General features: G+C 55.7%; 2 protein-coding genes across 11 annotated transcripts; both read right to left on the bottom strand.

The window, feature by feature from the left end:
* Positions 1-111: 111 nt before the first annotated feature.
* Positions 112-7,980, bottom strand: MFAP2 (microfibril associated protein 2). Of its 5 annotated transcripts, XM_049802813.1 has the most exons (10): positions 7,963-7,980; positions 7,199-7,273; positions 3,419-3,507; positions 2,150-2,239; positions 1,684-1,710; positions 1,514-1,600; positions 1,271-1,312; positions 961-1,048; positions 761-834; positions 112-497 (listed from the first exon to the last, which is right to left on the bottom strand). In XM_049802813.1, exons 3-10 carry the CDS (start codon positions 3,453-3,455, stop codon positions 394-396), a joined length of 549 nt encoding a protein of 182 aa, XP_049658770.1. In that variant the 5' UTR covers positions 3,456-3,507; positions 7,199-7,273; positions 7,963-7,980; the 3' UTR covers positions 112-393. The 5 variants fall into 5 exon arrangements, with proteins under 5 accessions (XP_049658770.1, XP_049658789.1, XP_049658760.1 ...); XM_049802832.1 differs by lacking the exon at positions 7,963-7,980 and having other exon boundaries at positions 2,150-2,236; positions 7,199-7,392; XM_049802803.1 differs by lacking the exon at positions 7,963-7,980 and having other exon boundaries at positions 7,199-7,391.
* ATP13A2 (ATPase cation transporting 13A2) lies at positions 7,403-26,060 on the bottom strand. 6 transcript variants are annotated; one of them, XR_007506340.1, is made up of 30 exons: positions 25,088-25,176; positions 19,744-19,817; positions 19,321-19,488; positions 18,865-18,923; positions 18,616-18,727; positions 18,428-18,507; positions 17,850-17,927; positions 17,512-17,581; positions 16,932-17,066; positions 16,614-16,680; positions 16,384-16,515; positions 16,049-16,216; positions 15,849-15,959; positions 15,690-15,736; positions 15,380-15,568; positions 15,095-15,301; positions 14,832-14,945; positions 14,533-14,689; positions 14,068-14,188; positions 13,723-13,847; positions 12,923-13,083; positions 12,337-12,447; positions 12,033-12,112; positions 11,659-11,811; positions 11,428-11,524; positions 11,076-11,299; positions 10,694-10,845; positions 10,441-10,613; positions 8,711-10,255; positions 7,403-8,205 (listed from the first exon to the last, which is right to left on the bottom strand). XR_007506340.1 is itself a non-coding variant. In XM_049802771.1 (29 exons), the coding sequence occupies exons 2-29, from the start codon at positions 19,744-19,746 to the stop codon at positions 10,085-10,087; spliced, it is 3,465 nt and encodes a 1,154-aa protein (XP_049658728.1). In that variant the 5' UTR covers positions 19,747-19,817; positions 25,981-26,060; the 3' UTR covers positions 7,403-10,084. The 6 variants fall into 6 exon arrangements, 5 of the variants coding, with proteins under 5 accessions (XP_049658728.1, XP_049658697.1, XP_049658737.1 ...); XM_049802771.1 differs by lacking the exon at positions 25,088-25,176 and adding an exon at positions 25,981-26,060 and having other exon boundaries at positions 7,403-10,255; XM_049802740.1 differs by having other exon boundaries at positions 7,403-10,255.
* Between the last annotated feature and the right edge of the window lie 1,207 nt (positions 26,061-27,267).

The raw sequence follows: 27,267 nt of genomic DNA, 5'->3' as shown, positions 1-27,267 counted from the left end.
TCTGCCCAGGGCTGGATGGCCAGGAATTGCTCAAATCATCAGAACACACCCCCACCCTGACAAAAATCAGAAAATCCCCCCCAAAAAATGAGTCAGGAGCCGCAGCGACCCTTACGCTTTATCTCTTGGATACTCTACGTAGAAAACAGGGGGGGCAGGGTCTCGCACCACCCCCCCTTTACAATATAATAAGGAAAGTAATAAAAATAATCCCCCCCCCCTTTTTTTTTAATTATTATGTGCACAAAAAATGGACTTTTTTTTTATGCTCTTTCATGCACGGTTTCCTTAGCACCACGGTGAAGATCCAGAGTGGGATGGGTACCCGGGAGAGGAAGATGGGAAGGGGTTGGGATCCCGGGATGCGGCCGGCGAAGGGGGGTCCCCTCGAGCTCAGCATCCGCCGCAGCTGCGGGCGCAGGATGCAACAACGGTTTGGCAGAGCCCGCTGGTGGCCATCACCCCGCACTTAGAAAACTTGTCACGGCAGAGATCGGCTGCGTGGATAGCGGGAAAGAAATAATCCGTGGATGTAGGAAAAACGAGGGGACAGAAAAGCAGCGAGGGACCCCCCCCAATTGGGATGGGGACATCATGATGCTGCAAAGGGGGTGGCTCAGCCCCAGTTTGGTCCACTGGTTGTGGAGCGATTCCTGGAGCAACTTTGGTTGTTGGGAATTCCCCCCTCCCTCTCCCTGGGAAAAGGGGATGACCCAGATGAGGATGACCCCAATTTGGGGTGCATCTCCCCCCCCCTTACCTCGCAGCAGCTCTTCGTGGGCACACACGGTGCGGACGCAGATCTCCTTGTTGATCACGTAAACGCGTCGGAGGCTGGATGTGTGTGGAGGGAGATAAAAAAAGATGGGGGTGGGGGTTTAGTGCAAAAGCAGAGGGGGGGTCCCCAAAATATGGGGGGTGGGGGGGTGGTGTCAGGGAAGCTCCCCCCCTCCGGCTCGCCTGTAAAAGCAGATCTCGTTCAGGCACTGCTTGCAGGGCTTGTGCACAGAGTAGAGCCTGGTGCAGGGGTACTGCTCCTCCCGACAGTCTGCAAGGAGAAAAGGCAGCTGGTTTCTGATGGGGGTCTGGGAAATCCATGGCGGAAGGCCTGACGCCCCGGGGATGGACTTAGCATCCACTTGACACCTTCCCCCTCACCCCCTAATTTTTGCCCCAGGTATGAGTGTGGCAGCACATCCTCACCCTAGCTGGGCTAAAAGGGAGGATGAAACCCCCTCCGGGGACTGAGGAAGGGGGGATAAGCACTCACCGAGGGGTCCTGGCTCCGTGGGCTCAGTCTCAGGGGCAGCAGCTGCAGGGGGAGGAAGAGCAAATTTAGGGCTGGAGCAAAAGCATCTCATTGCCCTTTCCCTGGGTTTTAGGGCTGGAGCATCCTGACGCTGGCACCCGTGAAGCTGCCCCGGAGCGGGGAGCACAACCAGGCTAAGGGTGCAGGGGAGGGATGGAGACCCCAAGGCCTGGGGTGGGGAGGGGGCTGGGGGCTGCCACCCACCTGGGGTCGGGGCTGGCACGATTTCCTGCTGGGATTGCTGCTGGGACTGGTACCGAAACTGCTCCTCGGGGGCACGGGGGGTGACATCTGCAAGGAGAGGGACAGTGCGGGCACATCCCAAAAACCTACCCCCTCTCCCCACCCCAGCATCCCGCAGGGGAATCGCTTACCGTGATAGTCGTAGTAATCCTGAATTTCTGGGGAAATAAAACAGAAAACGGAGCAGAGGCTGAGGATGGGGTTTAGGGAGAAAACACACCCTATCAGGGCCAGGACTTAGCAATGAACTCCCCAAAATTTTGCAGCCAGTTTTAGTGATGGGAAAACATGCCCCAGCCACCCCAGGCATGAACTTGGGCAACTTCCCACCAGGGTTTTTTAAAGCTTAATTAAGGCTTAATAAATAATTGGCAGTGCGAGGAAGGGGAAAGGAGAGGCTTGTGTACAAGGGGGAGGTGGCAAGGTGTTAGGAGGAGGTTGGAAATCAAGGGGCAGGCAAAAAAGGATGGAGCAAAGGAGTACTGAAGCAGAAAGAGGCATCAGACTGGTGTTATTTGGCCAGAGAAAGCAAAAAAGAAAGGAAAAAGAGGGGAGAGAGAGGTGGGTGAAGCCTCTCCCAGTTCAGGGTGCTCTAACCTGATTGCTGGTCGTACTGGGAATATTGTACCGGCTCGGGGTAGGTGATGCCTTCAAACCTGCTGTACTGTCCCTGGACCAGGAGCGCTGCTGGGGAGACAGAGTTGGGGGGAGAAGCATCACCAGGAGGGGGACAGCCACCCCCAGCCCAGGGATTTGGAGTTCCCTGCTCTGCCTCCGTCTCTCCAGCTTCACACTGTCCCCCAAAATATCATCTCATAGCTGTCCTCAAGGGCACGTTGCCCGGAGAAGAGGAGGGAGAGGAAAGTGGGATGCTCACCGTCGGGGGATGAGCGCCACCAGGATTCCTCCATTATCCCATCACAGCCAGGGATGAACTCGGGTGATCCCAATGTCTTGCAGCATCCGGGTACCACGACCCTCCCCGGAGAAAGGGCCAGCAACCAGCTGACTCCAGTGATGCTCCTGACACCCCAGGGGACCAGGGCATCCCCCTTGCAGACACCCTGGGAACTAATCCTGCCACGGATCCAGGGGGGCCAAATGGGGTTCAAATGCGAGTGTGCATGAGCTGATGCGATCACGCAGAGTGTTTCGTGGGGAGGTGAATCAGGTCACCCCCCATCCCCAAAGCACAGCAGGGACCCCATCCCCAGGACTTGCTGTGATGCCCCGTGGTCCATCCAGCTGCCGCATCCTTCCGCATCCTCGCAACAGGCAGCATCCGTGAGCAAAGCATCACCGGGAACTGTGCTGGGATGGGACTTATCTTTTCTGCCCACTACCCCCCATGCTGCCCCCCCCCCCCACCCCTTCCCCAGGCTCCCTCGTCCTCGCCTCCTTAATGTTTTCCATCTGTTCACTAGCCTTTGTGCCGAGCTGGTTTCGCCCAAAGTTTTCCTGGCTCCAGGCTCTTGGGTCCGTCACCTCCCTCCTCGTTTCCATCCCGCCTTTGCCAGACCCCCGGGGAGTTACAAATATAATTTTTTTGGATGTCGTCCCGGCCCTGAGGTGCCAATTTTGAGCCACCCCATGGTGCCACCTCAATGTCCCCAAAGCAGGAGGGACTCGCTTGGTGCCAGACCCCTCACACCCTCTGTGGCCCCCCCCCCCCCCCCCCCAACCTAGAGCCAGTCCCAGCCTAAATACGACACTATGCTGGAGTTTTGGGTTAATTTTGGGGTATAACAGGCGATGCTTGTCCCAGATGGGTGCAGGCACCCAAGCATCATTGTGGGTGGTAGCTGGCTCCTGGGCTTTAACGGGGTGTCACCTTGCCTTGGGGACCCCCGGGGAGGGGGCACTCACCTGGCAGACACAGCAAGAAGAGCCCCACCGCTCTCATCCTGACAGCAGCGATGGAGGAGCAGTGTGGGCCGGGATGCAGCCGGAGGAGTCTGGATGGTGCAGAGGAAAACACAGAGGGGTTACCAGAGGGGGTGGGGGGGTGGACACACAGACCCCCCAGACCCCTCCATTCCCCATCTTCTACATGACACCCCCCACATCTCTGCCTCAGACACTCCCAGGGGCTGGCTCAACCCCCCCACCCCCACCCCAAACCCTAAAAAATGAAGAAACTTCCCCCCCAAAAAGGCAGGCTGGGCTTCCCACCCCGACCGCACACTCCCAGGGGAATTGCAAGGACCAAGCCCTGAAATATCCTGCGGGCAGGACGGGGGATGAGAAATTCTGGGATGTCTGAATCACCACCATGGGGGAGACATCTGGACACCCCCCTGGTGATAACAGACTCACGAGCTGGAGATCTGGAAGCTCCTTTCCTGGGGTTTTCAGCCCCGTCTCTTGGCAAAGGGTTTATTTTGGGGGTCCCTGCCACCGGGGAATGTTGCGTTTGCTTGGGCATCCCCTAAATCCAAGGGGATGTGGAGATTTGGGAAGGGAAAAATGGCTTTCAGGAAAAATCCCGCGCTGGGGTTTGGCAGCCTTGGGCGCTCGCAGCTCCCCAGCGCTTTCCAAGTGGCGATTTGCATGTCGAGCGTCTGCTTTTCCCGGCGGGGAGACGGGCCAAGGCCGGCTGTGCCGCTGGTAAGACGGGCCCCCTTCCCCGGCGCGGGCTGGCAGGGATGCTGGCTGCCCTTCCCCCTCGTCCCAAGCCAGCTGCAGGGGGAAAATTGGGGGGGGGAAGAGAAATTCTCCCAAAGAACTCCTTCGAAATCCAACTGAAGGTGTTCGGCTGTTGGGGATAAAGCTCATCGGTGTTCCCGGCACACCGAGATGCCGCAGGGATGGGAAATCCCTCCTGGCATCCCTGGCTCTGCTGCCGAAACAGGGAAACTGAGGCATTGGTGGAGATAAGCCAAACCCATTGGTATCTCACCCTTGGGGAGACGGAACATCGGCACCCCATGCCAGGATGCACCGAGGCACCCACCCCGGCTCCCAGCTGAGTCACGGCTGTGTGCAGCACCCAGGATGGGAACGCGGGTCCAGCCCCAGCACAGCACGGTCCCTGCTGGGTTTCAGACCATACTGGGGAAGGTGGGGTCAATGGGACTAACTGCACCATCACCAGAGCATGGCATCTTCTAGCAACCATGGCCTCACCATCACCAAAGCATAGCACCTTCTAGGGACCGTGTCCTGCACCATCCCCATAGTCCTGCACCTTCTAGTCACCATGGCTTCAAAATCACCAAAACACAGCACCTTCCAGTGACCACATGCTGTGCCATCACCATAGTGTTGCATTTTCTAGGGACCATGTCCTCACCATCACCAAAGCACAGCACCTTCTAGGGACCACGTCCTGCACCATCCCCATAGTGCTGCACCTTCTAGCCACCATGGCCTCAAAATCACCAAAGCACAGCACCTTCTAGTCACCATGTCCTCACCATCACCATAGTGTTGCATTTTCTAGGGACAACATCCTGCACCGTCATCAAAGCGTGGCACCTTCTAGTCACCACGTCCCCACCATCACCAAAGCATAGCACCTTCTAGCCACCACGTCCTCAGGACCACCAAAGTGTTGCATCTTCTAGCAATCATGGCCTTGCACCACCACCATAGTTGCATCTTCTAGGCACCTCATCCTCCTCCATCCCTGGGCTCGCAGCTACTGGGGATGTTGACAACGGACTTCCAGACCCCTCCCAGCTTTGGGAAAGCCAGAAAGTTGGTCCCTACCCGAGCTGGGATCAGACAACCAAGCTCAGCCAACAGTCAGAGTTTGGTAGTCCCAAACGAAGTGCCCGGCAGCACTCCATCACCAATCCACGGCTGCACCACGGTGGGATCCAAGTCCCTACAAGCCCCATCTGCTTCCCATGGCAAAGGAAGCCCCAGACCCAGGTTTAACCGAGGCTAAACATGTCCTGGGATAAAGGGGATTGCGCAGGGATGAGCGAGATCAGTGCACGGCTCTGGGCTTGGCGGGTGCTTGGCAGGGGTCCGGGAGGCTTTATCGAGCCTTAGAGGCTGCTGGCAGACCTTGGGTTTGGGAAAGCAGCTGGGTCCTGGCCAGGACAGGGCTGCTACAGGGGACTGGCGGGGTTTGGGGCTACCTTGAGATGGCAGAAAGGGGCTGTAGATGCCCATCCTGACCTTTGCCGGTTCTCCAGATGCTGGGATCCCATGGGATGCCCGCACCAATATCCCACGGCCCCAAATCACCCTGACCTGGCACACGTATCCCACCCAAGACAGCTTGGGGCAAGGCTGCAGGGCAGATGGGTGCCCGCTTCTGGAGGCATCGCACGCCGTCCTCCCGTCTCTCCGGCAATCCCTAGGACACGGCCACACAGCTCAGGATTAACATGCCCTGCCAGCCCCTTTTTTACCCCCAAACAGCCTGCAAGTGCCCAAGGCTTCTCTTGAGGTCTAATTCCCCCTGAATTTCCCCCAAACACAGAGATCTTGGACCGAGCTTGCACGGTTTGGCCGGAGAACGAGGACAGACGGGTCACGTCTTCCCGCGATGGTGATGCCAATGTCTTCTCCACCCGAGGGAGAACATCGAAGCGCCCGCCGCCACCTCCAACCCAGCTGGGAGCGATGCCGAGGGTCGCCGCGACATCTGCCTTAAACCCAAAGTCTGCAAAGAGGGGATGGGGACACCTCCACCCTCCTCCTCCTCCTTCCCCACCTTTGGCTTTTCCTACCACTAAAGCAACCCAGTGAGATGCCCCAGGAGGGATCCAAGGTGCCCCCCCCCGCCAAGCTCCTCTCCCCTCCGTGCAGGGGTCCGGCGACTCCAACCGCGCCAGATGTTTTTGCAACTGCACATCTGGGAACAATCAACCCCGAAGAAAGAACACCACAGTCTCTCTCTTTCATTCTGCTAAACCCCACCTTCCCCCAGCCTTTCCCCCCTCCCCCAGCTTTTTTTTTTTTCTTTTTCCTTTCTTTTCTTTTTTTTTTTTTTTTTTTTTTTTTTTTTTAAGCTCTCCAGTTGCCAGAGAGTGGGAGAACAAAGGGAATATGAAAGGATTCAAATTTTTTTTGGCCCTCAACCAAAGGTAAAAAACTCCTTTCCCCCATCCCCTTTTTCACACATCGCATTTTCATTAGGGTCCCATCTCCCCCGGGGGGGGCAAAATAAACATAAACATTAAAATATCCCTTTTCTCCAGTCTCTTTCCAGGATGGGAAAAAAAAAAATGCAACTTCCTTCAGACGTTAGGGTATTTTTAGACTTTTTGAAGTGGTTAAAAATCTACTGCAACAGCTGTCAGGCTGCAAAGATTGGGTCCCCCCCGTGGCTGCTGGCTCTTCAGCCCCCCCCTCCCCCCCCCCCAATAAGGTGGCTTTTCTTTTTATGATATTAAAAAGGTTGAAAACAGCTTTTGTGAGCTCGCCTGCTCCGACCGATGGGAGTTTTTAAGGCGACTTTACAAAGCCCCAAAGATGGGGTTCAGTCCCATTTGCTGCTGGGGGGGTCCCCAGCATCCCTGCCTGATGCAGGGGGCTGGGATGGGGGGAATCTCTCTCGCCTGGTCCTTACCGCTCTGGGTGTTAGTGCTGGTTCTGCCCTTGCCCACCGCCTTGGTCTCTTCTCTCGGCTTTCAAAAACTCCGAAATGAGAGTTAAAAAAAAAAAAAAAAAGCCCCAAAAACCTCCTACCTCCAACATGGGGGATCCGCTGGGTCCTAATGCCACACCTGAGCCGGCCCCTTCCTCCTTCCAAATTGCTGTCTGCTAGGGGGAAAAAAATAATAACAATTTAATAAAAAAATCAATAAGCACATATCGATGCAATGGTTGGCAGGGCTAGGTGGTTGTGGGTTTTTTTTTGTTTTTTTTTGTTTTGTGTGTTTGTTTTTTTTTTTTCCAGCTGGATGAATTTTAAATTGATTGTAAATACAAGGAGAGAAGAGGATTTTGTGCAGCGCCGAGCACGCCAGAACAATTTAGGCTGGGTTTTGTGCTGCTGGAGGGTGAGATGAAAAGATCATGCCAGGGCATTGCTCTATGATCTTGGCTGCTCTTGGGGAAACTGAGATAAACCCCCCCAAATTTGGGATCCTGGGATCCCAATCACCCCTCCTAACTCCACGCTCGGCATTAGCTCTCAATCTGCTCCCTGAGCAGCAAGGAAGCTGTAACCCTGCAGCAGATTTAAAGCTTTACCCCAGGATAAAGAAAAAAAATAATAAAAAAAAAAATCCCCTTTTTTCCCACCCAGGCTGAGGATGCTGGAGCAGATCTGCAGCCCCTGCGTGGCGGCAGAGCCAGCATTGCTGACCGTGGGGCCCTCTTTCCCCTGGCTTGCTGGCTGCTTTCCGGAGGACGCGGGATGCTGGCTGCATCCCGGCAAGGCTGGGGATGCTCCCCTAAAAAGCCCAAGCCTGGCGGTGACACCGAGCCTGGCGCTGGGGGATAAAAACCTGCAAGTTTTAGGCATGTTCGAAACGAGCAACGGAGCAAACGGAGGGTGGTCTAGGGCTGGGATGGAGGGAGCAGCTCTCCGGAGACGGCTAGCAGCGTGGAGAGGAATGGGGGACGAGCAACGGAAAGGAGACAGCAGAGTTTTTTCACCCATGGGGCAGGATTGCCCCCACTGCCCCAAGCCCACAGTCTGTTGTGCTGAGGTATGAGCATTTCTGCAGCCAAGAGAGGGTCTGACTGCCCTAAAAACAAGGAGAAAACACAGTTTCAGATGAGGAGGAGAAGCAAAGGGGTTTTTAAGGTGCTCCCATCTCATATCAAGTCTGGTTTTCCAGCCTGAAGGATGGATAAAACCATCCAAAAGACTCCAAACACATCTAATAGCTGCTCCTGTAAAGCTTCTGCCTGCCCCAAACCCCAGCATCGTCCTTGTCTCTAGTCCTGTTAACCTCTAGCTAAGGGCAGGAGCTGCCTGTTAATAATTAAATGGACTTTGCAAAACCCCCTGAGGCCAGAAACACCCTGCAAAAAACAGCCAAGCAAAACACCCCGGTGAGATTGGGGAACCGAGGTGCAAATGGGTCCCTCACACCTGGGTACCTTTTGCTTTTAAAATTGCTAAGCGCAGACAAAAATCTCCAAGGGTTGTGGTGGGTTTTTTTTTGGGTTTTTTTTTTTATTTTTTTAAACTCAGGAAGCCTGGTTTAATAACTCAAGCCTTGGCTAGGATTTCAGGAAACCTCTTACCTCTGCTTGTGCCTCATTTCCTGATCTAATCCCCAGCTCCCGGAGGGCAGAGGCGCCGCTGGCGCTCGGAGGGGTTTAGACTTTCCATGCAGGCGAGTCCCCGCAAGAACCAGCCTTCAATCCAAGAGCCGGGCTTGGAAGTGGCCAAAAAACCCTCGGAGAGCGATGCAGACAGTGCATCCCCCCTCCCCAGGGATCGGCTCTTCCCCTTTTGGGATGCGGCATCTCCATCTATCGGCTTCTCCTCCATTGAAGAAGCGAGGTTTTGCAGTCTTGGCGAGGACACCTGGGTTTTTCCAGCAATTATTTTCTAGGAAATTCCAGCTGGAAACAGGCTCAGGGGTTATTTACTCGCTGATGCTTGGTTTGGGCTGCTGAAATCCCAGCGGTGCCGTCCCTGAGTTCACTGTCTGCTTTTGGGCATCGAGGACAGCATCTTCCAGCCAAAATAGAGAATGAAGTGACCCTAAAACCTCTTTCACCCGCTCCCCTGCTCCATCTGATACTCACCTGAGCTGTCGATGCCATCCTGCCCCAAGCATTCCATCCACGCCAGGCAGCACAAGCAAGCAGTCAAGAAAATAGTGTTAATTTATTAGACAATGCTCACGACAGCACCATATGGAAACCGAAAGCTGTACGTCATTCTCCCGACTGCACTTACACCTGGATGCACTGGAGTAGAGTTAAAAAATAAAGAGATTCAGGGTTTTTTTTTAATGCTACAAAGGACCCGTCCGAAAGCAGAAGTGCTCTGCAGGAGCATCGCAAGCGGAGAGGGTGCCCGTGGCTGGTCCCTGGGCATTGGGGATTGAGCAGCATCCTTGGCAAGCCAGGGACGGGGTGGTTTGTAAACAGTTCCTACACATCTAGGGTGGCCATAGGGGAAGGTGGAGAGGTTTGTTTTTGTGGTTTTTTTTTCACAGTGAGCAGGGACACGAGGCTGGGGTGGGTGCCCTTGCCATGAGAAGATCAGGGACCCTCTTCCTGGTGGTTTTGACCAACCAGGAAAAGAAAAGGGAGGCGGTGTACCCCTACGAAACAGTACTGGTGCTCAGCACGGGGAGATGGGTCCAAGGCCAGCATGGGAGTGGAGAGGTCCTGGAAGAAGAGCTGAGCTGGACCATTTCTCCTCTTCTTCTGGATCTTCTCCTCCAGTTTACTGCTATAGCACCTCCTCCTCTTGGCCAGGACTGCGGGACCGGCACGTGCAGATTCACAGCTGTGATGCTGGGGGGTCTCCGCATGGGGAAAATGAGCCACGCTGCCTACCGCATCCCTTGATTTACCAGGATAAATAAATAAACGACAGCGTCCAAGGTCTGGCAGGCAGCGCTGGCCTGCAGAGCAGGCAGGCAGGAAGCCCGGCACGTGCTATCTCACAGCGATGGACATCTTGGGTGTAGCGAAGAACGGTTCGTTAAGGGGTGGCCAGGATGGCTGCTGTTGGCTCAGCTCCTTTTCCAGCCTCTTGAAAAGCTTCTTGGACACTTTCTTTCGGCGCAGCTTGCGGAGGCAGCTGAGCAAGCCGTGGTCCAGGGCGGTCTGCAGCAAATAAGCGGGGGAGAACAGGTTTTGGGGAGGCTGTAGACCCCACGGAGGGGGCAGAGCTGATGCCAAGGTAAGCCCTGCTCCCTTCGTGCCCACGGCTCCTGGAAAAGGGGTTACTCAGACCCAAGAGGACAACATGCGCCCCTCATGTGCCCAATGCCCACCCTGGGCCAACCTACCTCCAGCACGAAGGCGGCGAAGAAGTTGAGGGCAGCGATCCCCAGCAGCAGCAGCTTGAAATTCAAGTCATCGATGTCCTGCAGCTTCAGCAGGGTTTTGGGGAAGCCCAGTGGGTAGAGGGTCAACCATATCATGAGGCCAAAAAGGAGGACGAGGACTACCAAGAATAGCACTGAGGGCGAGAAGGAAGAGGGTTGAGGAGGAGGATGGTTTGATGTCTCTCTTTGCCCATGTGGCCAGCATCATCCTCACCGTTGGTGTAGAGTGGCTCCCGAAACGGGTACCCCTTGGACATGGCGACAGCCAGGATGAGGTACTGAAAGCCCGTGACGCAGAAGAGGACTGTGTTCTCATAGTTGGGCAAGTTTTGGGGAGCCGTCACTGTGCTGTTCAGCGGCACGTACCTGAGGCAGGCAGGGGAGAAGGCAGAGGGTCAGATTAGAGAGGCAAGGAGAGGGTCTAAATGCAAAGCCCCTGTTCTCCGTGAGCACATGGGAGCCGTCCACTGCAAGGTGGCTGGACACATCCTTGAAGCCAGCCAGCATTGGCCAAAACCAAGGACAAGTACCCAGGCTTCACTGCAATCCTCTGCGCTGTTCCCGTCACTAAACCCACATGAAGCTGGGTCTCTTACCAGCTCTGTGAGATGGTGATGAAGTAGCTGAGGACTTGCACGGTGATCAGCAAAGCCGTTTGGAGGAGCAGGCTGCCCAGCACGAGGATGCTGATCAACGCCCCTTGGGGACGCTCCACTCCCAGCTCCTGGGCAGGACCGGTCCGACCCATCAGCACCGCCACGGTGGTGGTGATGATCAGGTCGAAGAAGAGGAACTGGAAATCGCTCAGGTTGGTGTTGATCTGGGAAGGAGAAATCACCAGCTCTCAGTGGGGGGGCTAGGAAAGGGACAGGTTAAAACCCAGCAAGGACAAGGTGACCCAAAGGCATCCCTGAGCATCGCAGGCATTGGGGCAACCATGGGACTCACTGTGTAGAGCAGCAGGACAGACACAAACTGCACCAGGCTGTACAGGGCCATGTACTTAAAGACGCCGAAGGAGGTGACCAGTGAGCACCTGCCCTCCCTGCAGAGAGAGAGAGAGATTCACCCACCAGCCACAACATGCTTTCCATGAGTTGTCCCAAAGAGGAGACAGATGCACTCAGGAGACACCCACCCTAGTTTTTATCCCCCACCACAAGGCTCCCGGCAGCTCACCGGATGACGGTGGGCACACACTCGATGTTGGCCACGCGGGAGGTAAACGGTGAGGCTACTGATGCCTCTGCCTCTGACAGCGAGATGCCCACGTCGGCCGCCTTCAGAGCCCCGCAGTCGTTGGCACCATCCCCGCACATCCCCACGCAGTAGCTGTGGCGAGAAGAGATCCAGTATTTCATGACAGGATGGGGGAAAAAGCCCTGGATCCTCAAGGTTACACCCCTGTATTTAGGATCATCCCACATCTGGGAGAGGGTGGGATCCGATTTTGCAGCTGTCAACCACTCTGGCACGCAAGAGAAGTCTCTGGGCAGAGGACTAACCCCCTTGCCCTCCTCTGTCCTCCATCCCTTGGGGCTGGCGGGGCTTACTTGAGCTCTTGCAGGCTGCACACCAGCTGAGTCTTCTGGTCAGGCGACATGCGGGCAAACACGGTGGCTCGGATGAGGATCTGCAAAGAGAGAAAGGCTCCGTGTTCGTATCACAGCACCTTGCATCCCTGAGCACCCAGGAGGAGCCTAGTTATTTAGAGCTTTCCCAGCTTAGCAGAGCAGAGGGCATCTTGCACTGGCAAAAAAACAACCCTCAGGGCATTTTGTTTTGCAGCTGCGAGGCTGCAGCATGAAACCCCGGTGAGGTCAACCTTGCTGGAGGATTCCCTGCCGTCGGACTCACCTTCGGCAGCAGGTCGGCGAAGTGCTCACAAACCACAGCGAAGGATTTGCCATTCAGTGCGAAGTGGCAGGGCTGTGGCTGGAGAAAGCAGCCGTCTTGCCGGTGCAGACCCTGCCAAGGAAAACAATTCCTTTTTCTGCAGCAGGGCTTTGACTCGTGCTCAAATCCCTGCTGAGCCCCTGGGCAACGGTCTGAACCAGCATCCTCAACATGCATGGAGCAGGAGAGAAAGTAGCTTCCCTTAAACCTCAATTCCAGGCTTACAAATGATGGTATTTTGGATAAAAAGCTTGTGCGATCGAGCCCTTCATGCCAAGCTTGGAGCAGGACCTGAGCAGCACAGTGTTGGCTCCATCCAACAGGGGTGTTGGGAGCATCAGCTCCAGCCTGATGTGCTCCCAGAGAGAAACAGGAGCAGGTTATCTTCTCCTAAAGGAGGCATTTGACAAGGGGCAGAATCACACCCCTAACTGCCTCTAAGTGTAACCATGCTGGGAAAAGAGAGTCCTGCAAGGTGACATGCAGTTTGGGCTGCACAGCCCCCCACCCCCCCCACCCCCCCCTGAAACGTTGCCTCGGGACTCACCTCTGGCTGCTCTTCACCCTGGGAGTGCTCAGCGAGGATGAATTTCAGAGCAGCGGGTTTGTCATGGCTGGGCGGGGAGGCATTGACGAAGATTACCTGCTCTTTCGGCTCCACCATGCGGCAGCTCTTGGCCACGCTGACGGCTGTCAGCATGTTGTCTCCTAACAGAAAGAGGTGGTGGGGCTGAGTAACAGAGAGCGGTGTTTGCTAGCCAGTGCTGGCAGGGTCTCGCATGGCTGCAAGCCAAGAAGAGCAGTTCAGACCTGCTGCATTCTCCCTTCCAGCCACCACAGGAACGTTGTGGGTCCCCTTTGCTTCCCTGTGTTTTGGGGAAGAGCTCCAAAATCTCATTTCTGCACTACCCCAAAGAAAGGCAGCAGCTTCAAACCCTGGCAGCATTGCTTGCCTTGCTGCAAAACACCCGGAGGTGACTCCTACGTCCCCCGCTGTTAGCTGTGCAATTCGGGCTGCTCACGAGATATCAACATTTAAGTGATCAGCAGTGAAACCATGAGCAGCTTTGCTGTTAAAGCCACCCACCCCGTGTCCGTGGGTTCATGCTGCATCCATGAAGAAGCAGCCTGCACCCTTCCACACCCCGCCTGCCGTGAGCCCACTGGCAAAGCAATACAAACAAGTAGCAGGGGTGCACAAAACCAGGGTCCAGGAGTCCTTGCCGTGCCTCCCAGCTGCTTCAGGCCACTGATTTCTGGTGGAGAAACCCTTCACCCCCTTGGTACATCAACGGTCAAACGTGTCCCACCTCTTCCCTGAGCCCAGCATTCCCTCTGCAGGGTCACCTGTCACCATGACGGGGCGGATGTTGGCGTTCCTCAGGAGGTGAATCACGGGTGCAGACTCTGGCTTGAGGACGTTTTTCATAACGAGGAACCCCAGAAAGGTCAGGCTGCTCTCCACAGAGTCCCTGGTGGGATACAACGAGACGTTCAACACTCTCTTCAACACAAGGCAGAGCAGATCCATTGGTATAAACAGCTAAAAATCCATCTGGGAGGCAGCCTGCAACTGCTTTCGTATGTCCTTGCAGGCTGCTAGGATGGGGCAGGCTGCAGGGCAGCAAAGCACCCCATGAAATGCTCAGAGCAAACAAGATGTAAATGGAGAAAAAAGTTGTTGGCACTAACCTCGGGAGCTGCAGGGCCTCCTCAAAGGTGGTCACTGTGCTCAGGGGTTTGCAAGCCAGACCCAAGACCCGGAAACCATCTGTGGTGTAGTGTCGCAGCATCTGGGAGAAATCCACGGGCACTGCCAGCCACGAGGGGAAAAGCAAGATCAAATTAGCTCCTGAATGAACCGTGGCTGCACAGACCCAGCAAGGGGAGTCAGGGCTCGAGCTCCCAAAGGACTGAAGGGTTCTGGATGTTCATCCAGACTCCAACCCCCTTCCCTGTCTTCTGGCTCATATTTTCTTCCCCCAACGTGGCTGGAGCTAATCCAAAGCCCTGTGACTCTGCAAACTGCCCCGTGGCACGACCAAAGATAATTCCCTGTGGGGATGAGCTGCAGGGGTGCAGACGGATGATGGAGCAGCAGGACTGGCTGCTTCTCAGCTGGGGAGTGACAGTGAACCCCTGTCACCCAGCACGTACCTGTTTCCTTCCTGCAAAGGCTGGCCACCATCTCTGGTGCACCCTTGATGTAGACATGGGCTGAGGCTTCGCCAGGCAGCTTCACCAGGACGCTCATCCTCTGCAAGGAGGAGGAGAAAGGGAAACGCCGGAGGATCCCCACGGGTGACTGGTGCTTCTGTGGAGAAGAGGGTGCGGGTGTCAGGGCCAAGCAGGAACTTCTCTGGGAGGTACAACCTCTCCAGGGGCTGTGAAGCACCTTTGGGAGTGCAGACCCAGTGACTTGGGGAACCTGAGCCACTCTGGTCCACAGGACATACCCTGTCTCGCGGCTGTTCTTCCTCAGGCGGAGGTTTCATCACAGCCAAGACCTTCGTCCCAAACTGCTGGAAGGCGGGCACCTCACCTTCCTCCTCCTCCATCATCTCCAGGTGCTGAAACCAAGGCAGATGCTGAGATGGCAAAGTCCCACCTACCCCACAGCAGCCTATGGATGGTTTAAACACCCCCCTCTCCTGACAGAGCAAAACGTGTGCCACCGCACTCTTCACAGATAAGCAACTTTGCCCACTGCTTGTCTTACCCAGCCGGTGGACTCCACCATCTTGAGGTCCACAGGATCCCCGATGGGCTGTGTCCGCAGCAGTGAGATGGTGTGGCAGGTGGCCAGAGAGTAGAGCAAGGGACCGGCGGGCAGGCAGCGGGGCTCGTGGACGATGGGCATGAAGTAGTTGTTCTCCAGCGGGACCACCCCCCAGACATCCAGACCTTCCTCTGTCAGGGTTCCTGTCTGCGGGAAGAGCGTGGTGGGTTCAGGCCAGCCCCCTGAGCTGGAAACTGTGGTCCCAGAGCACTGCCCGAGACTCACCTTGTCGAAGCAAACCAAGCGGATCTTCCCGCAGAGGTTGATACGAGGAGGGCTGATGCAGAAGATGCCCTGTTTCTTCAGCCTGTTCTGGGCGTAGATGGTGCCCACTGTCATCGCAGCCGGCAGAGCTGGGGGCACGATGACAGTGACGAGATCGAGGGCACGGATAATGATTTGCCCCATGGGGACCTGGCAGGTGAGGAGGAAGAGGAGTGGGCATCCTGATAGCCCTCACCCATCTCCACTCGCATCAGCTGACAGTCCCAGTGCCAGCCTGCACTCAAGGATTCACCAGCTCCAACAACCCTACCTGGTTTTTAACCAAGATGAGGATGCTGTACAGTGTGCCAATAAAAGCTGTGCAGGAGAGAGAATGGGCTTGGTTACAAAGCAAAGCAGGTGAAGGGTGGGTTCAACCATTTAAGAGGAGCTTGGCTGCTCCTGGCTGAGCCTCCACACTCAGACGTACCCAGGATTGCGAGGAACAGGACAAACTTCACAGCATCCTTGTAGAACTTGAAGCTCACAGGTTTAGGGTAGAGGATGGAGCTGATGAGATCCCCTTTGGCTGTGCAAAACCCTGCAGGAGAGGGGCAGAAGGTAAGCATGTGCTAAGTCACCGCTCCAAAGGATGCGGCTTAAGCCCAGCTTTTCCCCTCAATCCATTACCTGTGCGGGTCACCACAGCCAGCACTTCTCTGCCCACATAGGACTTGGCTTGGATGACCTGCGTCCCGCAAAACAAGGTGTGCCGCCTGTGCTCCTCGGGGGAATAGATGGTGGTGGCTGCCTGGCTGCCAGCCGGGAGAGGGGTTTTCATCACTGGCACACTCTCCCCTGCAGTAAGGAACACCATGGAGGGAGGTTCATCACCCTGGGGGGTCAGGGTCCAACCAGCCTGGATGGGAATGGGCTGCCATAGGGCCACCAAGATACAAGGCTCATCCTCTCCCCCAAAATCCCAAGCAAAAGCTGGGGTGGCAGAGGCGTGCAGCGGCTCTTACCCGTCAGCATGCTCTCATTGACCATGCACTCGCCAGTCAGCAGCGCGGCATCGCAAGGGACCAGCATCCCGTCTGTTGGGAGGCTGATGCAATCGCCTGGCACCAAGTCTGCGGAGCTCACCACCATCTCCTCTGGAAAAAAGCGCGGCCGTGCTCAGACACGTCATCCTGGCACCATCCCGAACAGCTTCACGCCAGGAGCCCTCGCTCATCATGGGCATCACACTCACCTCCGCTGGGGCGATGGACTCGGACACCGACTGACATCTTGGCCATGTTTTGCAGTGTGGCACTTTGCTGCAAGGGAGGGAGCAGTTAGCAGCCACCCAAGGGCAGCTCAAAAAGCACAGCAAAGCATCCATAAGGCAGGTCTCAAAGGCTCGGGACCACGGATGAAGGACAAGGAAACCTGCCCCACCATTGGGAGTATGGGCTGTCCTCACCCAGCTGGGCTCAGAGGAAGTTCAACATCAGCACAGAGGTCAAACAGCATCAGAAAATGGGCTACTTCATTAGAGCTGCTTGTCCCAAGTAAGCCCATCACCAACCTTCCTCGTCTCATAGAGGGACAGCCCTAAGGAGATGGTAGAGATGAGGAAGATGCAGGCAGCGTAGTAGTAATAGGCGTCACAGACCCACAGCACAATGCTGAAGACTTGGAAGATGTAGAAGGGATTGAGCACCTGGAAGGGAACAAGCAGAGAGAGAAGTTTTTTGGGGGCAGAGCTTCCCTGAGCCCATCATGAGACCTCCAGGCTTATTGAGGAAAAACTGCTTATGCAGAGGAAAAGCTGGCCCTTCCCTGGGGCTGGAGATGAACTAGCTGACTTCTTACAAACCCTTCATCCTTCCCTGGATTTGCTTACGGTCAGTATTCCTGAGGATGCTCAGCCACCTCTGCAATATCTGGGGATGCTCCTGTCTGAGCTAAGAGGCCCGACGGGTCCCATCCACAGCTGTACCAGCTCTGCCTTCTCTGATCTCTGCCCAAGCTGCCCCTCCTAAAATCCTCTCCTCCCTATCAGAGAGGAAGGGCCCATAAAGCACTTGTAGTAAGGGACACGGAGCAGGGGAAGGATCTGCCCTGGGACAACTTGCTCTTTTGAAGCACAGCCCATAGATGCACACCTCCTCCACCAACAGCCTCGCGTAGGACTTGACTGGCACCTCGATGAGGTTTGGTCCATAGATCTTCCTTCTGCAAAGGGGAGAGAAAATCAAGGGGGAAGGCAAATGCATGCTAGGGAAAAGCTGCATTTCCAACTCGAGGGAACCCTCATGCTGTCCAGACCTCCATGCGAGTCCAATTATGTGAAGAAGCCAAGCCAGGGCAATCCAGCCCACCTAGCTGTCCTTGCTTTTGAGGTCTGAATGCAAGAAAAACCCAGGCTCCAGGATTTGCTGGCCCCTGGAAAAGCCTCATCTGTGCTCCCTGGGTAGGTCCCACGAAGCTGGTAGATCCCTACCTGGTGTCATGGTCTTGCTGGTCGAGCCCAGCCTGGGAGAGGTGGAGGTCTGCACAGGTCCAGCCTTCGTCCAAGACGCTGGCAAGTGTGAAGGGAAAGCAAAACAGAGAAACAGAGTCAAAAATCAGCAGGAGCCTGCCGCTGTGGAACAAACACCATGTCCAAGTTCTTGGTGACAAAAAAAACCCTTTAGGAAAGGGAAAGCATCTTGTTCCTCAGCCTCTGACACAGTTTGCGGGCACCAAGGAGCAGGAACAAAAGGGGCACAGTTCAGAGAGCTGCGAGCGGCACAGTGCAGTGAGGACCATCCAGCACGGGGCAGCTGCCAAACTACTTTACCCGGTTTCCTCTGCCCACAAAGACAGGCAACATCAACAACCTGGGGGGAGAGGCAGCACAGTTTCCCTGGCCCAACGCTCTAGGGACAGTCTCCAAAGGCTTTGGAGCATGGAGAAAAGCTCAAGCGCGGTTATGTGACTTCCAGCCGGGCAGGACCATTTTGGGGGAGCTGAGGGGCCAAGGAGAGCAGCCGAGAGACGCAGAGAGGTTTGCTGTGGCAGGGTGGGAGAGAGAAATACCTGACTTTGCAGTATGCTTGCCGCCGTTCGATCCAGATGTAGCGCATGCCCTCGAAGAGATAGTACCGCAAGATGTTCTTCTGCGAAGAGGAGGACGGAAAAAATAAGGTATTAGCAGGATATGAGGGCAGCCTACACCAAGGGAGAGGACTTACAGGGTGGTGGGTGGGAAGGGTCGCTAGCGTTACCTCTTCCTTCTCATGCAGCCGGATGGTGTCCCGGCTCTCCTCCTCATCCGACACACCGATGGCGATGCTGCTCCTCCGATCCTCCAGCTTGGCCCCAGGATGATGCTCCAGGCTGCTCGGGGTGGAAATCCAAGGGTTAGTCCCTCCCCAACCACCAGCGCTCCTGCGAACACCCCCCTCCCTTGAAGCCAAAAGCACACGCAAGCCCCTGCCCGCCGGCATCTCTGCAGGGACGTGAGCCCGGCTCACCTGCCCTCACCCAGCGCCTCCGTGTGCACACGTGTGGTGAAGCACTGTCCAAATCGGTCCTGCAACACAGGCATGGGTCTGAGCAGAGGGAAAAGGGAAGTTCCCCGTGTGTCCTCCCTGGTCCTTCAAACAGGGACAGTGTTGCAGGCAGGCAGGGAGTCCCCGGCCACCCGTCCCAGATGACAGCTGGGTTTCAGGGACGATAAATAAAGAGAAATGTGAAACCAGGCTGGCTGCTACAGAAAGGGAAAGTGCAAAATTATTCCAGGAATAATAATAATTCCTGGAATAATCTGGCTCTGAGGTAGCACATTGCTTGATGAAAGGAGATGTCAAACACAATTAGGGAGGGGAGGGTGACAAGTAGCAAGGAACATGCCCAGGGCCACCATGGGAAGCCAGTGGCAGAGCCCAACCCCAGACCCCTGTGTCCCCTGGACCCCTCTGGGGACTTACTCTGATGATTACCCAGTCAGCCTGGCTGAGGGCACAGGGCTTGCACTTTGCCTGCACCTCCAGGCTTGGCTTCCAGTGGAAAAGGACAAGAAGCAGCCCTGCCGTCAGCACGGAGCAAGCGTGGCACAGGGCCACCCGCCACGTCTTGGTCTGGTAGCCCGTGACCTCCTGGAAGAGAGGAGGTCACCTTTACAGGGATCCTTATTCATAAAATAAACTGAAATTAAGATTATCAAGCTTCTAAATCCTAAACTGATAAAAGCCCTAAGCCTCCTGGCGTGGCTTAACACCAGGCAGGTGACAATCAAGTAGCTTTGGGGCTGGAAAACCACCATCTTGTGCTGGTGTTGCAGATAACACATGGTTTTTGTGCCAACCCAACCCTGGCATGCCTCCCTCCCCGCAGTGAACCCTCAGACCTACCATGCGGGATTTATCGGCGTCTCGCTGCAGCGTCCCGTAGCCTGGCCGCTGGTTCCCCAGCAGCCTGCTGCTGTCTGCAAAGTCAAAGAACAGGGCAAAAAATAAAGGGAGCTGATCTGAGGGGTTATTTAGGAGATGCCACAGTGATGGGCTCCCAGCTGCAGCGATGACATCCCCGGATCAGTCCCAGAAGGCGGCTGGACTTGGTGTCCCCTCTGCCAACCACCCTGGCTCCCGGCAGAGCCGCTCAGGGCCACCTCTGCCGTGCAAGGGGATGCTGCAGGCACGGGGCACCCCAGCGCTGCCCAGTCACCCTCCCACGGCACGTGACGGTCACACAAACAATGCCAAAAGAGCCCGAGGAGAAAAGCTGGCACAAAAACAGCGGCTTAGCAGCCGGGGGAAGGGCGCAGGGCTGGTGCAGAGCCAGGTCAAGTACAGGGAGAGCTCTCCCTGCCACTTTTCATGCTTGTTTGTTCCTTGTGTTTCCCCCTGCACGGAGGACGTGGCCACAAAATTTGCTTTTTCTAGTTTTAACGATGCCCAGCGCAGCTCAGCACTTCCAATTCACGTCACTCTCTATGGCACCCCGATGACCAGCCTGGGAGACAGGGATCACTGGAGGCATCGCTGTAATCATCCCAGGTGGGATTTTAATCATCACCCTCTGTCCCATGAAGTCAGAACCATTTATGCCCTAAATCCACTCCAGACTACAAGTCATGGCGTCCAACTCTGGGATCTTAAAGCAGCAGTGAGGAGATAACACGTGGCACAAAAACAAACCCAGGAGCTAGTTCCCACCCTTGGAGCTGGCAGATAATTTTCCTGGCTGGGCTGGGTTCAGATTTCCAGGAGGGCACTCTGACCAACCGGCTTAACAATTTACATGCCGGGTGGGAGCCCATGTACCCGTCCTCTGCCGGAAAAGCCACCCTGGCTGGATTCCTGCCGCTCCCTGGTCCGACCCTAGAGCTCGTCTGCAGGTGACAAAAGCAATTAATTAAAACCATCCCTTGGTTTTGATGACTATCAGGGATGGGGTCTCCATCTCACCAAGCGACCCAGTCAGTAGCCAGCTCCCAAAACACAGCTGGTGCCGCTCCAAGGGATAAGTTCCAGGTTGAGGAAGGAGGGGGATGAGCACAACGGATGGTTAATTAAAACAAAAGCCCTCCCAGGAGCCAAAAGGAATGGCTGTGAAGCTCGCCAAGGGCCCGCGAGGAGGGGAGACATCAGATTTCCCCACTGCCAGTGTCAAACTCTGTGAAAAGCGTCAATTCCAGGTTAAACGAGGCCGGGAGCGGGTGCGGGAGGGCGAGGAGGAGCGTGTGCCGCCCTTCGAAAGAGCAGAACAAAGGAGAGGGCGAGGGGCTGCCTCGCACAAAGGCTTTTCTCCAGCGCTGTCTGCAGGGTTTGCAGAAGGGGGAAAGTATCGAAACAACCCGAAAACAGCCCAGTTCGCTTTCTGTACCTCCCCGAACCAGGCTGCGTAGCAAGAAGCACAGCCCACCTCTTCGCCTGAACTCTGCTGTTAGCAACAACAACATTATTACAACTTCCTTGATCCTATAAGCAGCAAATCTTTTGGAGGAGCGCACAAGCATGGCTGCAACCTGCTCTGTCCCGCAGATCTGCAGCTCTTGCACAACCCCATCCCCATCCCTGTTGGTTTTCTCACCTCCCACTCCCATCCCGGCTGCTCCCCAAAACACGGCGAACAAGAAAGGGCTCTCGCCTTGACTCACCGCACCTTAACCCGCCGGTTGCGCAAGCGGAGCCGTTCCCCGTTGGGATGGGATCGGTACAGTCGTCACCACCTACCCGCTGGCGGACGTGCCCGGGAAGAATCCGGTACTGGCGGAGGGGAGGGCAGAACGCCATGGAGCTGCGCTACCAGTTTGAATCGCGGCGCAGCGGCCACAACTTGTCGGCAAACACAGTGTGGGGGCACCTGGCTGTCCCTCCTCTGGCTCCCAAAGCTGGAAGGTTTTACCCCTGAGCTTGTCTGGAGAGCCCTGCGGAAGAAATTTGCTTCTCTTTCTGCTGCTAAAGGGGGAGATAACACCCAGGAGCGGTGGCAAACTCAGGGAGGAGTCAGCAATGCACCAGCCCAGCTTGCAAAGGGAAGAGAGGAGCCACAATTCCCCACTGATGCCAGGTTTGCACAGCCAAAATGCTGCTTGAAGTCCCAGCTGCCTGGCTCCGAGAACAGTTCGTGCCCTGTCTCGCACCTTTCAGAGAACGACCACGCGTCCCTGCTATCAAGGCTGGGGGGAAAACTGGGGAGAAAGATGCTCAGGATGCCCTGACATCTAGCACGTGCCCTAGCCGGGAAGGACATACCCTCTGACACCAGAAAGCAGAGTTGGAAACCTTGAGCCCACGTGTCTTGTGGCACTGAACACCCCTCTGCAAAGCTGCCCTGGCTGGGGACCATTTGCGAATGCCAGCGCCGGTCCTTGCCCTGAGACTTCATCCCAAAACATAGCCTTTCTCCCCAGCAGCACACACGCATCAAAAGCGGATGCACGCTGGTCCCAGAGACCTTCTCCACAAGCTTCCTTTGCAGTCACAGCCCTTTTACAAGCACCTTGCTTAAAGCAAACAAACCCCAAGGGGACTTTGAGATCTCCCTCCATGCTCATGGTCCCGTTGGATGCTCAGGGCTTCCTGAGCAGCATCCTCCATCCATCTATCTGTCTATCCATCTACCCACATGTGCAGCCTGGAGATTGCATGCAAGAAGAGGAAGGTCCACCCAAGGAGGTTACTGCTCCAGCTAGCAAGGTCTGGTGCTGTCTGGTTGACAGGATGGTGTTGACAAGGTCAGTCTGGGCCCTTGGAGATGGGGACATGGAAAATCGGGATGAGGCAAAAGTAAGGAAGGAGGGAGGAGGAAAGGAAAATGGCGTTTGGGTCACGTAGGGCAAGATTTAACTCAGGAGGATATTTCAGAGCAGCCTTCAGGCTCTAGTTTGGGACGGGAGACGTCACGGTCGGCTGCAAGCCCAGATCCAGTGAGGGGTTGGGATGAGATGGCGTCAATTCTCCTGCTATTTCTACCAAGCCAACATAAACCTGTCTGCGCAAGCCAACCGAAGAGAAACATGCCATTCTGCCTGCCACGCAGCCGGAGCAAACGTGTTTTACCAGGCGGTCTGGTCCTACCCAGACATGGCAGCATCCACTGGGGGAGCACAACTGGAAAAACGCCCCAAGGCTGGAAGAAACAAAAGGATGAGACAGGCTCAATACAAGGTGGGACATGGAAGATGGGGATTGAGGCTCTGCTGTTGCTAGTAACCCCCGGGGAATCACTCTTGTGCATCAAACCTTTGAGATGGGAGAAAAAACAAAGTCCTTGTAGGCAAGGTGCCCTCCCAAGTAGCCATGTCCACCTCAAACTGGTGGCTGAGGCAACAGCAGTCAAACCTTTCCAGCAGGGCGGGTTTCTCCCCCACCCCGGACAGGCATCGCCCTGACCTCTCCTGCACCCAGTTTTGCAAGACCTCGCTGTACGCCAAAACCACCTGCCAAGCTGGAGATAAGCGCTCGGCAGCTTCAGGGAGCATCCTCGCTTGGGCAACCACAAGTGAGGGGGGCAAAAAAAGGTTGTTTATATCCAAACCCCACATTTTCCCCAAATGCTGGTTAAATAAAGTGCTCCTACCTCCCTTAGGGAGAGAGAGGCTGTGTTCCTCGCAGCCCATCGTCTCCATTTTGGTGTGTTAAGCCAGGATTAGAGCATCTCCTGTCTCTTGAGCTAGCCTCCCAGGCTGGCAGCGTTAAACCTGAGTACCCGTAAGAAGCACAGGGGAAAAAAAAGGGGTGAGGTTTAACCCCCGAGTGCTGCTATGCTGCAGATCTGGAGCAAAAGATGGGCGAAGGGGGTCCAAGGGGCTGTCAGGGGGATCAGCACAGTGGCAGGGACTATGGTGGCAGGGACCACAGCCGGGCAAGCCCCAGGGAGCCAAGTCCAGGCACCCAAAAAGCCCTCCGATGGGTGTCCAGCCATGGCGCAGTCACACTCCTCCCTTTCCTGCCACAAAGCTCTTCCTCTCTCGCCCCTGCGCCGCCTTCGAGAAACTCCTCTGTGCCAACCAGGGCAAACTCAAAAGGAAATGGGCAAAGGTTGCACAGGCTGCACTACTTCTGTATGCCCTGGAATGAGAAATGCTGCTGGCACAAGGGATGCAGGGCACCTCAGATGCTTTCTCCAGTGCAATATCGTACCCAACACTAGGCTGAACCTAAAGCTGTATTTTTCAGCCTCTTCTGAATGCCTTTCCAACCCCCTGCCAGCCTTGACCCTGCAAAGGGTCTTTTGGCTGAAAGGCCAAGCTGTGGTCAGCAGCAATACCAACTCAGGGCTCGCTTACCTGACATCACATTGCAACCTTTACCAGCACAAGAAAACCTCGGGACTGCTCTGCTCATGGGGTCAGAAAGGCAACACAGTCCTTCACAACCTTAAAATCCACCCCGATCTCCACGATGCCGACTAAAGACGCCGCAAAGGGATGCTTGGCTCCAGCTGCAGATCCCAACAAGCTCGGGGCCTCCCCAAACACCAAGTCGGATCAACCCGCTTGCAGGGAAGCAGCCCCTGGCAGGCTGCAGGGATTCAGCCGTGGGGTTCGGTGGGCTCCGAGCATCTCAAAGCGACGCCTGGGTTTCGTTTCCCCACGTCTCGCGTGGATCAATCGGTGCACGCCTTAGCACAGACTCCACGTATCCTTGTCAGCAGGAGCGGGGCCAGGGGCTCACGTCCCGACGGGATGCGAAGCAAAACGATTCTGCAGCAACGAAGCACCGACTGAAGGCTGCAACATCCCGTCACAGCGAAAGCACAAACCCGGTTACCCGCGGCTTTGCAGAGCGTTTTCCAGACCCACAGCACCCTAGGGTGGGCAGGGGCTCCCGTGGGACATTGCTGCGGTCCCCATTCAGCTCTGCCACCCCCTCTCCCCTCCCCCCAGATTTGCGATGCCGGGGTGGGGGCAGCACCCCGCTTTGCACCATCCCCCGCTCCTCCTTTCGCAAACGCCGCTGGAGGAGGAAATAAAGCAAAATAAAGCGAAGCTGCCCTCCCCTCCGCACCTTGCGTGCAGCCTCCCCCTTCCCGCACAACCCACCCCACAGGCACGGCTGCAGGGGGGGATGAGCGCAGCCGCCGGGGGGGGGGAGGGGGGAGCCACGCACGATGCAACACCCGTGGGGGGTCCACGCACGCAGCGCAAACCCCGGGGCTCCCCGATGCAACCCGCGGGGCCATGCACACCGGAGCTCCCCGCCCTTCCCTCCCCTCCCCACCCCCGTCCCCACGCGTGGGCTCCCTGACCTGAGCTCATGACGGGCGGCCACGCGCGGGCCGGGGTGCGGGCGCCCCGGGGCCGGAGCCCCGCGCGCACCCAGCTCCGCGGCGCGCGGCGGAAGGGCGACGCGCAGGGGCTGCTGGGACTTGTAGTCCTTTACCCTCCCTCCCCCTAAAAGGCAGGAGACACCCCTGGGTGCTGCCCCTCCCCCTCCCCCCCGCTTTACAACCCCTCCGTGGCACGGCAATGCACTTGGCTCTGCCCCTCGAGGGGGCCTCTGCATCTCGGCCCCCAACAAAATACCCAGGGTCCTGCCCCAAAAACGGCTTCACACCCCTATACCTTGCAAGGAAACACACCAGGCTCTGCTCCCAAAAAGGGGCTTTGCACCCCCAAATCTTGCAAAGAAACACACCGGGCTCCACCCCCAAAAAGGGCTTTGCACCTCCACATCTGGCAAGGAAACACAGGGGGCTCCGCCCCCAAAAAGGGCTTTGCACCCCTGTATCTTGCAAGGAAACACAGGGGGCTCTGCCCCCAAAAAGGGCTTTGCACCCCTGTATCTTGCAAGGAAACACACTACCCCCAAAAAGGGCTTTGCAGCTCCCCTCTTTTCTCCCCCCTCGGTTGCACACCCCTGCACACTCCCGCAGGTGTGGGGAGTGCGCACAGCTCTCACTGCAGCAGGGCTCCCTCTTGGAAGGTTACAGTAAGGGGGATTTTGAAGCCAACAATCAGGTGCAGACCCCAATAACACCCCTCAAACAGACGCCTCCAGCCAAAGCTTGGCTTTTTGGGGTTCCAATCGCTGCAAAACCACTGACAGAAGTAGACAAGGCCTGTGAGAAGGGCTGCTCCTGCCCACCACCACCACACTCAGCTGCAGCCAAAAAGCAACTGCCCTCCCCTCTGTACTCACCCTTGCACAAGGCAGTTTTGGTTTATTTCACAGGAAGGGAGATACAGCGAATATTTCCTCTGATGTGCCACAGGTAGAGCCTGTGCTTCCTTCCAAAGCCAAAGGTGAAGCAGATTCTGTTTACCAGAACAGAAAAACCTCAGCCACTGCAGCAACAGTCAAAGCAGGGAGGGCTGCCTTCGGTTCCTCTGCACCCTGCTGCATTTCCACCCAACCCTCTTCTCAGCAAGCATGCCTAGCTTTTATTTAAAACAAGACAAACCCCAGCTCATGTTCAAAAAAACCCCCATGTTAACTAAAGAGAACGGAATAGTGGAAGAGGAGGGGGATCACAAAGCTCTTTTTATTCAAGCTGTTGATGGGATCCCCTTGGATTTAAAAGCAGGGAGACAAGATTATGAAGCACAGGGATATGACAGAAATACCAGTATCATGGGACAACACACCCCTGCTGTCTAACATCTGCATTTGGGTCTTCTCCATCACAGGACCAGCACTCACCCCTTCTTATCCACAGCTCACCTGAGACACAGAAAACAGGGCCAATCCAGTGACATGGAAGAGCAGCCCAACACACGTGGATTTTAAGTGTAAAGTCTCTGACCTACAGAAGTCTGCCTCACATCAACTCTTGGGAATAAAGACATTAGCTCCAGGAAAATAAGTATTTCTGCAAATGAAATTTAAGACAGCAAAATTAGCTTGGCTTCTTGAAACAGCCACAAGGTCCCCTTACTGCAGGATAGATTAATGTATGGGAAAACCAGGGTAATTCTGGGGGTAAGCCTTTCCAGAGCTGTATACAACTTTTTATGCCACCTCAACCTTCATTTGCTGCCCACTGGCAGCATCCTGGTTACCATACCATGTCTCAGAAGCAGCATCATGACATTTCTAGAAGTTTTTACTACACCTAGACAAAAAAAATAATCTATTAAGCAGCAAAACAGAAAGCACTTCCTTTCTGTCTACCACCCTAAGACTGCAAACAGCTGCTTCAAGCAACCACCTACCACAAACATCACAAGCTTGAGAAATCTGGAGCTAAAACCCACTTGTACTAGAGCAAAGAGAAAGATGCCACCCTGTTCTAACAATTCTCATCTACTTCAGGACTTGAAATAAAAACAAGCATCCCAGCAGGGCAGTGGCAAGACACCTCTTTCCTAGTGGCACTGCCACTGGTATTTTGCCACATGCCTGCACCCTGTGAGCTCCAGGTCGTCACTTTGTACCTCAACAAGGAGCCCAGGGGATCTCAGAACAGGGTGAGATTCTTCCAACATT

Source organism: Accipiter gentilis, chromosome 1 (assembly GCF_929443795.1).
Source record: "Accipiter gentilis chromosome 1, bAccGen1.1, whole genome shotgun sequence".
NCBI classification, from domain to species: Eukaryota; Metazoa; Chordata; class Aves; order Accipitriformes; family Accipitridae; genus Astur; species Astur gentilis.
The sequence above is the reverse complement of the archived record's forward strand: the minus strand, read 5'-3'. Positions and strand labels throughout refer to the sequence as shown.

Bases quoted from the DNA above. Each gene is read 5' to 3' on its own strand.
- MFAP2 (XM_049802813.1), bottom strand. From the start codon at position 3,455: ATGAGAGCGGTGGGGCTCTTCTTGCTGTGTCTGCCAG. The intron at 2,240-3,418 runs GTGAGTGCCCCC...CTGTCTCCCCAG, and splicing joins CTTCTTGCTGTGTCTGCCAG to CAGCGCTCCTGGTCCAGGGA. The intron at 1,601-1,683 runs GTAAGCGATTCC...CTCTCCTTGCAG, and splicing joins GGATTACTACGACTATCACG to ATGTCACCCCCCGTGCCCCC.
- ATP13A2 (XM_049802780.1), bottom strand. From the start codon at position 24,183: ATGAGCAGAGCAGTCCCGAGGTTTTCTTGTGCTGGTAAAGGTTGCAAT. The intron at 15,569-15,689 runs GTAGGGTTGTTG...CTCACCTGCCAG, and splicing joins TCATCTTGGTTAAAAACCAG to GTCCCCATGGGGCAAATCAT. The intron at 10,614-10,693 runs GTGAGGATGATG...TCTCGCCCTCAG, and splicing joins GGAGCCACTCTACACCAACG to TGCTATTCTTGGTAGTCCTC.